Below are 16,467 nucleotides of genomic sequence, written 5' to 3' on the forward strand. Positions count from 1 at the left end.
GATGCTGCTTGGCCTGCTGTGTTCATCCAGCTCTAAACCTTGTTATCTCTTAATTTGGGCAGTTGGGATGGGCAATAAGTAGAAACTGAATTAAATAAAAGAACCAGAAACTATAGTTCTTCCTTCATCTTCACGAAACCCTGATCCCAAATATAATTCCCTGTCATAAATCACTTTAAGTTGCTACAGAGACTATCCAGGTTGATCCAATCCTCCCATCCGCTGTTTTGCTGAAGGACACTGCACCATACTGCCCGCACCTGTGTTTATATTACTTTTTGATTCTATTTACCTCTGGGAACCAGAAGATAGAACAAGATTCCTCCCAAAATAAGAGATTAAGGTGTGTCCCTTACAAAAATAGATTTCTGTTGGGAGCCTCTGCCCCGTTGACTTGGAAACCTGGCATCTTTGAGATGTAAAGCTGTTGAACTGCAGATTGAAACCCACAGCAACCCTGCTCTCCTTACCAACAGGAAGGAGGCTGGAAGAAGTTTGGAACTGTCTTCACAAGATGTTATTAGTTCTACATATGAGATCGGCTGTAACGTTTACCTGAATATCAGTGCAGAGCATTACATTCACAATGGGATGTGCAGCAATAAGCCAGACAGCATTACAACACACAGGCTTTTGGAAAGATCACGAGAGGTGCTGAGCAAATTTGGGATTTAGTTCGTCGGCTGCTGAACCCTCGTCCATCATTCATTACCTACACAATGGACTATTCCGATGCAATTCTGGCTGTAGCTCACATTGTATTCTTTGTAAACATGAAACATTCAAAACTCTGCTTCTCTGTCAACAGCAAGACCCATTCACTGACCACCCTTGTGTCCTCTGACCTAAATTGGCTCACCTTCAAGCAATTTCTTGGCAATTGTGTTCTCAACCTTGTTTTCAAATCCCTCCATGCCCTCACCCTCTCCCCTATTTCTTTAATCTCCTCCTGTCCCACGATCCTCCAAGGTCATTGTGTTCTGGCCTCTGGCCCACCCTCAATTATAGTGAAGTCATCTTAGCCCTGATCTCTGTATTTCTTTCTCTACATCTCTCTGCTTCACTTTCTTACCTTAAGGTACCTCTTACAACCTAAAGTTAGTAATAACTGTAGATGCTGAGTCAGAGATAACACAATGTGTTGCTGGAGGAACACAGCAGGCCAGGCAGCATCAGAACAGCAGGAAAATTGACATTTTGGGTCGGGACCCTTCTTCAGAATTAGTTTCTGAAGAAGGGTCCTGACCCGAAACGTTAACTTTCTTGCTCCTCTGATGCTGCCTGGCCTGCCGTGTTCCTCCAGCAACGCACTGTGTTATCACTTAAAACCTATCTCTTTGGCCAAGTCATTCCTTGCTCTATAATGTTTTTGTGAGGCACCTCGACTCATTTTATGTAGACCTAAGCTTTGTTTAGAAATTAAATGTTTGGCCATTTTATGGCACACCTGAGGAGCAGGTGGATCATGAACTTTGACCTTCTCACCTAAAGGGACTATTGTGCCACAAGATCCTTTCCAGATATTTTTAATCAAACTATTCAGACACGTTACCGCACGCCTCTGGAGCAGGGGATACTTAAAACCTCTGGCTTTCTGCCCCAGAGTTGGAGACACTACCAATGCAGCACCAGAACTTCCTTATGCCAATGTTTCTGCCTGGTTCTGAATGAGGAAATACCAACTACATCATAGACATAGCCAACCTTTATATTTCTGAAGTTTTCTGAAGAAGGGTGCAGACCCTTTCTGCTCCTCTGATGCTGCCTGACCTGCTGTGTCCTTGTTATCTCTTTATATTTTCCCCTTTTTAAAACTATAATTACCTTTGCCTAAACAACCTGTTAGTAAACACTGCTGGAGTGAGTGGGACTTGATCCCAGAGGTAGGAACACTACTACCAGAGCCCTCCAAGATCCTTTATAAGTTGTTGCTAAATGGTAGGCTATCTACGATGTTGGTGATTGGCCATTGACTAGAGAATTGGAGGACTCAATGGTCTGCCTTTATCCCCACTGCCCCCCTCCTGAAGTCCTGTAAAATACACTCAGTCTCACTTATTCGTCCCAGCCCAACGATGAAGCTGCTAGATCCCAGGTCCCTTTTCACTGGGGGAAATTGCAGACGAACGCTGCGAAATCTCACTGCAAACTTCAAGTGGCGCCGGCCGCAGCGAATCAGCTCGGCCACACAGCAATTTCAACCACTCGGAGGCGAGTCTCATCATAACTGGCGCATCAGTAAAAACGGCAGTCCTGGGACATTAATCTTCAATTTCCCCAAAAACCCTTATTTCAGATTTAGATAGGAATCTAGAGAAACGAGATCAGCCCGCTTTTTAATCAAATAAACCTCAGTGTGGATTTGGTATAAAGTCCCAGGAGGATATATAAATACACCCGAGCGTTATATCTGCCATTCGGCCCATCGTTCCCAATGTGGGAAATAAGAAAAATTCCAAAACGGAGTTTTTTTCCCGGGAGCCGGAACTGCTCGCATTTTACATTCCTCTGCTTTTTCAATTAAACATTTCTTCCAGTTTTTTTTTTGTTCCTTTTTTTCGCCAATTCCCGTGTGTGAAGCAGATTCGATTGTTTACCCTGAAATCAGACCACAGCTGCCTCTTCCTCCTCCTGAATCCACACAATAAACACAGGCGCTCACAGGCAAAACATCACACGCTCAAAACTGTTTCATTTTCCTGAACGATACAGGCGCTGTTGCTGTGAAATTTGCCTCTTTTTCTGCTTCACCGCAATCAGACCAGGGAGAATAAATATGGAAATGCTGGAAATGGGTCAGGGGAGTGTTAACATACGAAATTATCTGCACAGGAATAAATACTGTGTAATTCTGGAAGGCAGATTTATTTCAGCCCTATGTAGATATGTTTTTAAATCTCCCATCTGCTTCGCACGTTTTCCAATTCATATTGTATTTAAAACGTTAACTCTCTCTCTCTCCGTGCTGCCAGACCTGCTGAGTTTCTCCAATATTTTCTGTTTTTGTTTCAGATCTCCAGTATCCGCTGTTCCTTATTTTATTTCACTCTATGTTTCTCTCAGTCTGTCCCTCTCTTTTTGCCCGTTTCCCCCGTTTAGGTGTTAACTTTACCCCTTTTTTCAATATCTCACCGCTTATTCTTTCCTTCCTTCTCTACCTCTGTTATTCCCTTCCATTCTTCCCACAGCCCACCTCACACATGCACAGCACCCAAACTGTCTTCCGCAACATCTCTCCATTTGTTTTGACTGTCTCTGGTTCATTTTCTCAACCGTTTCTTTTTCTAGCCTATCCCTTTCGGTGTCTCTCTCGCTTTTTCTGCAATCTGCAGAATTATCTGATCGTTATGTCCCTGCTTTCCCTCCACAGAGGCTGCCAGGCCTGCTGAGTTTCTCTAGCAGTTTCTGTTTTTCCGTTTGCCTTCTTGGGCTGCGGAATTAGTGTGTGTGCCGTCTCTCTCTCTCGCTCTGTGTCTCCTTGTCTTGGTGTGAGGCGTATCTAATCGCATTATCTACACACACATACACACTGATCTCTTCAGTTCAGCTAATGGGCCGTGAAACAACCTGTTTTCAGTTGCAGTTTGAACTAATTTTTTCCAAAGACCAATTAGACTGACAAAGACAACTTCCTTTTACAAGACTGGCCTCTTCACACACACACACATACACACACACATCTCACACACACACACATACACACACGCATCTCACACACACACGTCTCTCACACACACACCTCAGACACATCTCACACACACATCTCACACACACACACATTTCACACACACACATTCACACACACACGAACACATTCACACACACATCTCACACGCACGTATACACATCTCACACACACACACACACAATCTCACACACACACGTCTCTCACACACACACCTCACACACATCTCACACACACATCTCACACACACACACATCTCACACACACATTTCACACACACACATTCACACACACACGAACACATTCACACACACATCTCACACGCACGTATACACATCTCACACACATACACACATTTGAAACACGCACACACATCTCACATGAACATTCAAACAGACATTTCACACACGCGCGCACACATCTCACACACACACCTCTCTCTCGCATACACACACATAGACACACACACAGACACACAGACACACTCACAGACACACACACACAGTCACACACACACACAGAGCAGCCACTGTCCTACCAGACAGGCATGGGGCAGTATTACAAACGTTCTATACCACATAAGGGCAAGGATTATTTCTGAAGGTTTTAGTACCATCTACTTAAATCTGACAGGCATACACACAACAGTGACTGGACTCAAAAACACCTAATTGTCTGTTGTTGGGGAGGTGATGGCTTAGTAGCATTGTTGTTAGTCTATTACAGTAAAGACCCAGGTAATGTTCTGGGGGCGTGGGTTCGAATCCTGTCACGGCAGATGGTGGAATTTGAATTCAATTAAAATAAAAAGGAGCAAACGTCTCATGGTGACCATTGTCACCTAAACCCAGCTAGTTCACTAATGTCTTTGAGGGTTGACTCTTAACTGCCCCCGGGTAACTAGGGAATGGCAATACAATGCTGGTCTAACCCATGAATGACTTTTTAAAAAAATAAAATCACTTTTTAAAACGATTGTGAAAGAGCTACTACAGATAACGATGGGCCGTATGAATTCTTTCTACATAGGAACAGTTGTCCATTCAGCACCTCCAGCCTGTTCCGCAAGAATCGATGATGAGGGAATACAACAAAAGCAGAAATTGCTGGAGAAACTCAGCAGGTCTGGCAGCGTCTGTGTGAAGAAAAAAAAGCCGAGCTATTGATTCGGGTCCCGTGACCCTTCCTCAGAACTGTGTATAACAAAAAACAGTAAATTGCTGGAGAAATTCAGCAGGTCTGAACAGCGCCTGTGGAGAGAGAGAGACAGAGTTAACGTTTCAAGTGCGGGATGACCGCTCATCAGAACCCTATAGTCTCTCACTGAGGGTGCCAGACTTCCCGAGTTTCTCCAACATTCCCTATGTTAATTTCAGAAATCCAACATCCCACAATGTTTTGCTACGATTGTGGGAATTGAATTAAGGTTAATTTCTCACAAAATATCCATCAACAAACTTCCAGTCGCTTTTCTGTCTTGTGCTTTGGGATCCCTATTTCCCGTTTAATTTGAGTTGGCGTGAAAACTATTTCGTTACAATATGATTAAAGGAGCGCCACACCGTGCCACACTCTCTATGCCTGTATGTACACGCACAGATTAATCATACGTAGACAACGGGACTAAATATCTCTCCCTTTCCAAGTGTCCCCAAATGAATTTGAAATTTTCGGAGTGCGTGAAATTCCGATCAAATCGATCCCCTGCCCCATTACTTTGGACCCAGGGGGAATTGAGAGGTTTAATCCCACTTCAATGTCAGCGCTGCCTGAGGGGAAAGAGAGAGTTCTGAGCCGGCGCTTTCTTCTCACTCAGTCTGAAACATTCCGACACGGAACTCTCTCCCAAGTGGCCCCGCTCAAACACACAACAGATGCAGCCACAGAACCTTTCACAAGAAATCTCACTTTGTGAGAAACGTCTGGATTGACCGCACGGACAAGTACAAAAACTATAAGGGATAGGAGCAGAAATAGGCCATTCAGCCCATCATTCAATGAGATGGTGTCTGATCTGATAATCCTCAACTTCATTTTCCTGCTTTTTCCCTACAACCTTTGGACAAAACTTCTCAAATTTTAAATTTAATGTTGATCTCGCTCTCTGTGAGCCTTCCCTGCAGTCCTAACTTTGGATTCCTCGCTCTGTTGTATTACCCCAATACATTTTGTATGGCATGATCTGCCTATGGCAAAACATGACATTTCACTCTACATAGATGCGTGTGACAATAATAAATTAATTTTTTTAAAAAAAACAAACACAGAAATTGCTAGAAAATCTCAACAGGTCTGGCAGCATCTGTGGGGAAAAATCAGAGGTAACATTTGGGGTCCAGTTTTCAAAGAAAAGTAAAAAAAAAAGCCTGTCTATCTCAGCCTTGAATATATTTAATGACCCAGCCTCTCCAGCCCTCTGTGATAATGAATTTTACTGATACCTTCTGAGTGTCTGGTTTAAACCCCTTATTCTGAGATTATGCCTTCTGGTCCTAGAATCATAGAAATATATAGTAAAGAAGAGGCCCATTCGGCCTATCAAGTCTGTGCTGTCAAAAGTCTGTACCGTACTAGATTCTCCAACAAGGGGAAAACGACCTCTCTGTATCTACCCAGTCCAGCCCTTCAGAATATTGTACACAGGACAGTCACATTTAGTTCCATAATGTGTCTGGCCAACTGAATTTGTTTGCTCTCCAAGTCCTCAATGAGTATTTCTCGGAGAATTTCGACTTAAACAGAAATCCTGTAAAACGATGGATCTGAGCAGCCTCCACCTCAAAACCATTTCTGTTTGGCTGTGTGTATTTGTGAGAGACAGGGCGTTAATAAAGTAACGATGTCAGGAAAATTCACCATTAACGCAGGGAAAACCGGGATGCCATTTCTAGCTGCAAAACTGAACGCAATTTTTAAAAAAAACTATCAAAAGAAAACAAACTGTAAACAGGCAAATCGCGCAGAAAATTAGTTGTTGATCTTTGCAACAAACTATCCCCTAACCCGATATCCACAGGGCATAGCGTCTTCGGCCCATCCGCCCGGTGCTAGCTTCTTGCAATACAATGAACTTACAATTCCTGCCCATAACCTTGCAAATTTGCTCCTTTTTTTCTTACTTAAGCCTTTATCAATTCTATTTGCAAGTTATTTGAATTTGCTCGCGTGCAATGCTACTTCTCAGCGTCTCAAGTTACAAATCCTTGTTTTGAATCTCCGTTGGTTCATTTGTCTTTAAGCAGCGTGATTTTAACTCGGTGTAAAATCTACATTGAGTTAAAATCGGGCCCTCGGCCGCTCGATCGAACCTTACAAGAGTCGGGCCTTTGTAAATGTTATGAGACGCGCTGCTGTTGAGAATACATATTGATGGGGCTTGTTAACTTTTCACAGAGTTGCTGGTTAAGTGGCTTTATCTGACTTGGTACTCACTGCTATAGTCAGGCAGTCTCGGTATCATCATCCCAGCAGCTTGAGCCCGGAGCCAATGGTCTAAATGAAACGATGCTGCCGCCGCCGCTTTCAGTTGCTCGGGATGCGGCTGCGGTAACTGAGGGAAGGCGCTGTAGGTCAGCGCCGGGTGCTGGGCTCCCAATCCCGGATAAGTGTACACTGGGTGGCCGTACATAGCTGGGTGGGACAGGGAGCCAAGGCCCGGCGGTTGCAGGTTTAGTAAACCCGGTTTGGGAATGATACTGCTGCTACTGGCCAGCGGTAAACCGGCCCCTTTTTCCCGGGGAGAAGGCGTCTCGGTGCGGATACAGGAGCCAGGACTCCCCGCTGAACTCTCAGGCACCGAGCTGGGGCTCAGCACCGGGGGAGAGGAGCTCGGCATGGCCCGGGGAGGCTCCTCAGCGAGCAAGGCGTCGATCCGGAAGTTTTTCGACTTTTCCATGTTGTGAACGCAGGCAGGAGGGAGATTCTGGGGGGAATGTGGGCAGGAACGTGAAGTTGGAGCCTCTCTCTCTCTCTCTCTCACACTAACAACCTGTGACCCTATCTTAACCACAGCTACCTGAATCTCTCTCTCACTGTCAGCAGGGACTGGCCCTCTCTCTCTCTCTCCCACCCACTGGCACTCTCTAAACATGAGCCTCTCTCTCTCTCTCAGCTGCTGATAAACCTCACGGGGCCAGTCTCCAATTGGGCTGAGTTTGTTCTACAGTTGGTTTCTCATCGGATGACACCTTGTGTCTTCCAGTCTCTCTTATATTGCCAGCCTGTCTGTGTGCACAGCCGCTCTAGGTGTCACTTTGTCTCTCTCTCTCTCTCTGGCAATCTGTCCCTGTTTCTCTCACTGTCTCCGTTTCTCTGCCTCCCAGTGTGTCACTCTCCCTTCACTATCTCTCACTTTCCTGTGTCGCCCTGCCTCTGATTGTCTCTGCCTTTGTGTGTGTGTGTGTGTGTGTGTGTGCGTGTCTGTCTGTCTCTCGCTCACTTTCTGAATGTGTGTCTCTGTCTCTCTGTTTGTCTCTCTCTCCCTCACTTTCGGTGTGTGTGTCTGTGTGTCTGCCTATGCCTCACTCTCCCCCACGTTCGGTATGTGTGTGTGTGTGTGTGTGTGTGCGCGCCTTACCCCCTCACTCAGTCTGTGTCTCTTCCTGTGTCCCTATTTGTGTGCTTCTCTCTGTTAGTGTGCGTCTATCTTCTATCTCCCTCTCCCTCTGTTTAGTCCCCTGTCTCTGTCTCTCTCTCTCTCTTTAAAATTTCTCACCCCCAAATTCCTTATTTTCAGTTCTGAGAGTTTGTAGGGTTTTTTTGCTTTTTATAAAAGTCACCCCTTTTTTTGATTGAACAAGGAAAATAGCTTTTTCCGGGAGTTCCCTAAATTGTGGTTTCTCTCACACCGCTGTCTCTCGCCCGCTGTCCTGTCTCTGGTCTTTCTGGGTGTGGCAGTGAATCTACATGTTCCCTTTGAGAGTCTCCGTGAAAATGTTAGCCACTCCTCAGCACCCAGGGGTGTTTCATGATCACGCTCCAAAACCCCAAAACCCCTCATTTCTCTGAAGCAAGGAAAGACTCAAATATTTCGCCGCACCTGCTCCAGGTCCCCGATGTATCAACGAAACTGAAGTTGCTTCTATATAAAAACCGAAAGAACTGTGGATGCTGTAAATCAGGAACAAAAACAGAATTGGTGGGAAAGCTCAGCAGGTCCGGCAGCATCTGTGAAGAAAAAAAATCAGTTAACGTTTCGGGCCCGGTGACCCTTCCTCAGAACTTTTCCAGCAACTTCTGTTTTTGAACTTGCTTCTAAGCTGTTCTCTCACAGATGTTTAAAATGAGTTAGATTAAAATGACATTTCCGAATTTGAGAATATTTCCTGCATTGGTCCATACAGAGGTCATATTTTTCGTTTAGTTATGTTTTATAGAATTAAAATCAATCGAACATCAGGAAAAATTTCTAGTGTTTAGACATCGGAGAGTGCATTAGATTAGATTACTTTTAAAATCCCTGGCTCTTCTTTGGTTTCCCCGCTGCGAATTTTCCTTCAACCCAGAGAATCAGCACACACCCAAGACTGGTGAGGGGCACAGGGAGCAGGGCGTTTCTGGAAATCTGAATGAGCTGAGACAGACCCTTCTCAAAGGAAGAATCATTGGGCTCGACTGTACATTCTCCGGAGATTGTAAACATCTTTCTCAGGGGTGGATCGAATAAATGCTGGGAAATGGATTCCATTTATAAAAAGGGGGACCAATAGCAGAGAGACCTCTATGGATCTCAGGAAATTGACCGGTGACCAAGGAGAGAAAAAAATGATCAATTTTGAACCTACTGATCTGTACTCAAGATGGTTTGCTTGAAAGGATGGTGGAAGGATATTTCCTAAAAGAGGATTGATATAAATATTTGAAGGGGGCAGTTTATCCTCCTAAAAGAGACTCAATTTGCAAAAGGCTGGCGCCGACACGATGGGTAGAATGGCTTCTATTGTATGGGAGAAGAAACGGGTAGACCGGCTAAAGTATAGCTCACGAGTGACCGAGTTTAAGACCCCTCCACTCTCAGTTCTCACACTCCAGACTGAAAGTTCGTCTGAAAACATTTCCACATTTTAAACGCAGCCGTGTGAGATTCAAATTAAAGCAACTCCACCAAACGAGGGGCTACATTATGTACTTACCTCTCTGTTTTGCTTTTGAACGAAATCCGCAGTTAAATTTGAGCTGAAATATCAATGAATTCTGGGCGAACAGACTGAACGAAGATGAGACAGTAGTCAGTGTCACATCTGGGAATGTCTACCCTCTGAGCTAACCCCCTACTTCACTCAGACAGGAAACCAACATTAGAAGTCGCCAAGCAGATCATCAAAGAGAGATAGAAACAGAAACTGCTGGGAAAAACTCAGCAGGTCTGGCAGCATCTGTGGCGAGAAAGCAGAGTTTTCGATGCAATTTCTGATTGCCAGAAATAAAAACAGAAATTGTTGGAAAGGCTCAGCAGGTCTGGCAGTTTCTATTTTTGTTTCTGATTTCCAGCATCCGCGAGCCTTTTTATTTTGTTTAGAGGGAGACGGCTGATGGTAGCTTAAGCTAAGGGCCGCCACACCTCAGCCAACGTGGAAATTGAACCCATGTTATTAGCATCACTCTGTATCGCAAACCTGCTGGTCAACCAACTGAAGTAACTAAACCCATGAACAAAACTCACATCACAAAGCAACCTTAGGAGGAAAAAATAGAGAGGGTATGCAGGTTAAAACGAGACGAAAAATATATTCTGAGTTCTGAGAAGGGCCACCAGACCTGAAACGTTAACTCTAATTTCTCTTCATAGATACTGCCAGACCTGCTGAGCTTTTCCAGCAACTTCTGTTTTTTTTTTGTTTTTCGAAAAATATATTGGATTGTAACGAATCCTTGGGCAGCCTATAGTCTAATACCAGTCAGTTTAACGAACAGAAAGCATCAGAGGAGCAGGAAAGTTGGCGTTTCGGGTCGGGACCCTTCTTCCTGCTGTGTTCTTCCAGATCCACACTGTGTTATCTCTGACTCCAGCATCTGCACTTCTTGCTATCTCTAACGAATAGAAAGATCGTCTTGTTTCATTCCATCCTCATTTCGTGGAATCTAAGTCGTTTTCTTTAAAAAAAAACAGACACCAATGTCTCTCACTAACTCGTTCAGTTTACCTCTCTTTTAATCTTTTCTGATCGGAGGGTTCGTTTTATTCTGAATTTTGCCTGTAGGTTTAGCAATGTGCGTGTGTGAGCTGGACTCAGTACAGCTTTCACTCTCACCTGCTCTCTCCTTCTCTCTCTCCATTTATGTGAGGTCTGACCCCCCCCGTTTCACATCCCACCCCCCATCCCGCCGTGTGCAGTGTGTACAGGGCGGTACCGCAGGTAACAAATTCCTCATGGGATCAGATTTGTTCCAAACAGCCTCGCAACCCTTTCCCACCTGATATAAAGACATCTATGTAATTTTAAAACTACCGTTCACTCCCACTCAGCAATATCAAGAAACTCACAAGTCTGATTGGGGCTAACTGCATCGAAATCCAGGAACATCGGAATAGGAGGAGGCCATTCAGCCGTTCCAGCCTGCTCTGCTATTCTAGATCATGACTGATCCGCTATAATTTTATTCACTCACAAGATGTGGGTTTCATTGGCTGTGCCACTACTTATTGCTTAGGTCTAGCTGTTATAGGGTCATAGAGTCACCCACATCACAGAAACAGATCCTTCGGTCCAACTTGCCCAACCAACCACACACTTCAATCTGACCTAGAACAAAAACAAAGTTGCCAGAAAAGCTCAGCAGGTCTGGCAGCATCTGTGAAGGAGAAAACAGAGTTAATGTTTCGGGTCCAATCACCCTTCCTCAGAACTGATGGTGGCTGGGAAACTGTCAGTTTATTTGCAGAAAATAGGGAGGTGGGTGGGGTAGGGAATAAACAATAGGATAGAGCCTTATCTTATAGAATCATACAGTACAGAACAGGCCCTTCAGCACATTGAGTCTGTACAGCCTAAAGCGTGCTACTACCTACACTAGTCCCACTTTCCCGCATTAGGCCCATAGCCTTGAATATGACATTTAAAGCACTCATCTAAGTACTTTTTAAAGGTTGTGTGGTTTCCCGCCTCAACTACCCTCCTGGGCCATGCATTCCAGTCTCCCACCACCCTCTAGGTGAAAAATGTTTTCTTCAAATCCCCTCCAAACCTGCCTTTCCCTTTAAAATTATGCCCCCTTGTTATTGACCCTTGTTTTCTGTACACCCTGTCCATGCCCCTCATAATCTCATATACCTTTGTCAGCCCTCTCTGCTCCAAAGTAAGCAACCCGAGCTTATCTAACCTATCTTCATCACTGAACTGTTTCACTCCAGGAAGCATCCTGGTGAATCTACTCTGCACCCCCTCCAATGCAATCACATTCCTCCTATAGTCTGGTGAGCAGAACCACACACAGTACTCCAGCTGCGGCCTAACCACAGTTTCGCACAGTTCTGACCTGACCTCCTTCCCTTTATGATCTAGATCAAAATTGTAGATGGTGGACAGAATTTCAGGAATCAGGAGGTGAGTTACTTACTGCAGGATTCATGGCATCCAATTACTGTTGTAGCCAATGTGCTTATATGAACAGTCCAGTTCAGGTCCTGGCCAATGTTAGCCCCCAGAGTGGTGTTAGTGGTGGTTTCAGTGATGGTAATGCCATTGAAAGTCAATGATTTTTATGACATTAATCATGTGGTCTCCATTCCCTGGATATCTGTAGTAACTAGTAATCTATTGATCTCCAAAAGGTTTTTTTTAATTCACACTGAGGGCTGACAGAGATTTTTAACCCTTACTATAGATAGACTTCAACCAATGCCTGAAACTGGTAGGATGATGAATTTTTAGACATTTAAAAAGAAGTAACTTTGAATTAAGAAAGGTCCCTGCAATTATAACACCAATAATTCTTTCCCTTCTATATTTCTTTACAAAACCTTGAACGTATTCCAAAATTCCCTTCAAGGGTCCAGACCCGAAACATCAGCTTTCCTGCTCCTCTGATGCTGCTTGACCTGCTGTGTTCATCCAGCTCTACAACTTGTTATCTCAGATTCTTCAGCATCGGCAGTTCCTACAATCTCAGAGGAATTCAGTGGCTACCCCAATATACACCCACAAACACAAACTGTTACACCTTTTTTTCCCACCCCCCCTTATGAACACAGACCCTGACATCACATTGCCTTGACATTTGTACCCTCAGCAAATTTCAGATCTGCAAGTTTAAAATATTTTCCTCAACCCATGTTGTATTTGAATGAGACCAGTAAGTATTATCCTCCACTCTTGTAGATGATGGTCAGAACAGAAAGTGGGAAAAACCAAATAAAAATATTGAAAAAGAAAGTGAAGGATTTTCTTAGAAATCCATTGCTTTCTTAAGATGCTCCCTGAAAGAGGGAAAATATTAAAGAGCTTGGAGAAGAGATTCGATCATCAATGGTTGAAGTAGATGGAAGCTGTGATGCTGAGTGGGAAATGGAAAGTGAACTGTGAATAGTGTTAGTATATAGCCCAGGACAGAGGGGAGTTAAGAAGAGAGTTGGAACATTTTGAAACAAACTTAGGATAGATTTCTGTGAAAGGTGGGATTGGTTAGAGAAGCATAAAGTCAAGGTTACTAAGCTAAAGTGCATGAAGGATGATTTGTGCATGGACTAAATAGTTACAAATAATTTCTGAAGGCAAGTGAGGTGCAATATTTGGGTTTGAATTTGCAAAGCATTACATCAGCTGAATTCACTGGCCAAGGCAATGACTCTACAACTGGTTTTTGGATTGTCAGTAGAATTCAATGGCAACCTGGCAGGATCTGCGTGCTGATAGGGCTTTCACCCCTTTCAGAGCAGGGGTTTCACCTCCAAGAGCTAACAGCACTTCATTCCACTTTGGTCACAAAAACAGGAAGGCAGATTATTATTTGAACGGTGGAAGTTTAGGAAAAGGTGAGGTGCATCAAGACCTGGGTGTCATGGTGAAACAGTCACATGAACCGATGCAGCAGGTGGTGAGGAAAGCCAATGGCATGCTGGCCTTCATAGCAATGATTTGAGTACCGGAGTAAGGATGCCTTGCTGCAATTATACAGGGCCTTGGTGAGGCCACACCCTGAGTTATTGTGTGCAATTTTGGTCTCCTAGTCTGAGGAAGGACATTCTTGCTATTGAGGGAGTCCAGCAAAGGTTCACCAGACTGATTCCTTGGATGGCAGGACTGACATATGAGGAAAGACTGGATCGACTGGGCTTGTATTTGCTGGAATTTAGAAGATTGAGGTGGGTAGATCTCATAAAAGCATATAAAATCCTGATGGGACTGGACGGCTAGATGCAGGAAGAATGTTCCAGATGTTGGGGAAGTCCAGAACTTGGGGTCATAGTCTAAGAATAAGGAGTAAGCCATTCAGGACAGAGATGAGGAAGAATTTCTTCACTAAGAGAGATGTGAACCTGTGGAATTCTCTCCCACAGGAAGCTGTTGGGGCCAGTTCATTAAACGTATTCAAGAGGGAGCTAGATGTGGCTCTTTTGGCTAAAGGTTTCAAGGGGTATGGGGAGAGGGCGGGAATAGGGTACTGAGATTGCATGATCAGCCATGATTGTACTGAATGGTGGTGCAGGCTTGAAGGACCGAATGGCCTACTCCTGCTCCTATTTTATGTGTTTCTATGTTTCTATTCCCAGTTGCACCACTACAACAGTGGCCACTGTTGGTACTGCAAAAGGCAGACCGTGCTGGAGGAGGTCCTGTCAGTATGTGCTGTAAGTTTGTCTGGGAGGCTGAGGTAGGTTTTTTTCACTGCAGGCTGCCCTGATCACTGAATTTAATAGCCAAGGTGATGGCTCTACAACTGCCTTTTTGAGTTGTCAGTAGAATTCGATGGCAATCTGCGAGCTTGCTTTGGATCATGGGAACCCCTTCTTAAAGTCTAATGGAAGCCAACAACTTCAACTGGGCAGCCTCCCAACATGGCATTATTCTCCCCACACTCACCGCAGCTTGTGGTAAAATTGGTCATATAAGAGTTTCAATTAATCTCTGGTAGGAAGTTCACCATCAACATCATCCATGCTTGAATGAATTGGCAGGAGTCTGGAAAGCAGTGGGTAGCCTACTCACTGCCTTTCCTCCTGATTTTATGCTCTCCCCTCCCTCTACAATCCCCCAGTACCTTGCCTGCTCCTGAGGGCTGGTAATGAAGTCTGTCTTTCTCAATCAGTTAGACCCCTTCATGTGCACCTCAGGAAGATATACTGATGAGCTGACTCTGGGAGAAAATATCAATTGATCAGAAACAGAGAGGGGCATTGGACTGTTGGTAATTCTACATATTTAGAGGCATTGAGTCACACAGCACAGAAACAGACCCTTCGGTCCAACTTGTCCACACTGACCAGTCATTCCAATCTGATCTAGTGCCATTTGCCAGCATTTGGCCCATATCCCTCTAAACCCTTCCCATCCATATACCCATCCAGATGAGTTTTTTTGAAGAGGTGACAAAGAAGATTGATGAAGGCACAGTGGTAGATGTTGTCCATATGGACTTCAGCAAAGCATTCAACAAGTTTCCACATGGTAGACTGGTTAGGAAGGTTAGATGACATGGGATCCAGGAGGAACTAGCCAATTGGATACAAGATTGGCTTGAAGGTAGGAGATAGAGGGTGGATGTAGAGTGTTGTTTTTTGAACTGGAGGTCTGTGACCAGTCATGTGCCACAAGGATCGGTGCTGGGTCCACTGGTTTTTGGCATTTATATAAATGATTTGGATATCAATATGGCAGGTATGGTTAGTAAATTTGCAGATGAGACCAAAATAGGTGGTGATAGTGGAAAGTGGAGAAGATTACCACAGAGTACAACGGGACCTTGACTAGATGGGTCAAGGGGTCAAGGAGTGGCAGAAGGAGTTAATTGCCTTCAATGGTCAGTGCATGGAGTATAAGAGTTGGGACGTCATGTTGCGGCTGTACAGGACCTTGTTGAGGCCATTTTTAGAATACAGTGTACAATTCTGGTCTCCCTTCCATAGGAAGGATGTTGTTAAACTTGAGAAGGTGCAGAAAAGATCTACAAGGATGTTGCCGGAACTGGAGAGTTTGACTTATAGGGAGAGGCTGGATAGGCTGGGATTTTTCTCCCTGAAGTGTCAGAGGCTGAGAGGTGATGTTATAGAGGTTTATAAAATCATCCAGGGCGTGAATAGGGTGAATAGCCATGGTTTTTTCTCGGGTGGGGGAATTCAAAGCTAGAGGACACAGATATAAGGTGAAAGGGAAAGATTTAAAAATGACCTGGAGAGTAACTTTTTCATGCAGAGGGTGGTGCATGTATGGAATGAGCTACCAGATGTAGTGGTGGAGGTGGTTACAATTGCAATATTAAAAAGACAATAAAACAGGTACATGGATAGGAAAGGTTTAAAGGGATATGGGCCAGACGCAGATAAATGTGACCAGTTCAGTTTAGGAAGCCTGGTTGGCATGGACAAGTTGGGCCGAATGGTCTGTTTTCATGCTGTATGTCTCTGAGACTCTAAGGTTCCGAAAATTATGTTTATCATAATCTCATAGAAACCTATATAAATGTTTACATAAATGTTGTTTGCCTCAATTAAAGCTGGATGTGTTTTTAAAAACTGTCTCCAAAGACACTCAACCCTCCACCTCCAAAGCAGCTGAAGAACAGTTTGATAACCCTCAACCTTCAATTTCCAGAACTGCAGGTGAGAAAGATGCTGAATTCACTGCTTT

At 44.3% G+C, this 16,467-nt stretch overlaps 2 protein-coding genes across 2 annotated transcripts in view; both read right to left on the bottom strand.

Annotated features, from left to right (window-relative positions):
- The window catches only part of mnx2b (motor neuron and pancreas homeobox 2b), a 50,761-nt gene extending 43,016 nt beyond the window's left edge, over window positions 1-7,745 (bottom strand). The window contains exon 1 of the mRNA XM_020518308.2: window positions 7,118-7,745. Coding sequence (XP_020373897.1) covers window positions 7,118-7,580 — 463 coding nt within the window. The 5' untranslated portion in view covers window positions 7,581-7,745. The remainder of the gene's footprint in view (window positions 1-7,117) is intronic.
- cfap65 (cilia and flagella associated protein 65) overlaps window positions 1-16,467 on the bottom strand; it is a 405,073-nt gene that overhangs the window by 243,571 nt on the left and 145,035 nt on the right. The window lies entirely within an intron of this gene.

This window comes from Rhincodon typus, chromosome 7 (assembly GCF_021869965.1).
Source record: "Rhincodon typus isolate 14 chromosome 7, sRhiTyp1.1, whole genome shotgun sequence".
Lineage (NCBI taxonomy): Eukaryota > Metazoa > Chordata > Chondrichthyes > Orectolobiformes > Rhincodontidae > Rhincodon > Rhincodon typus.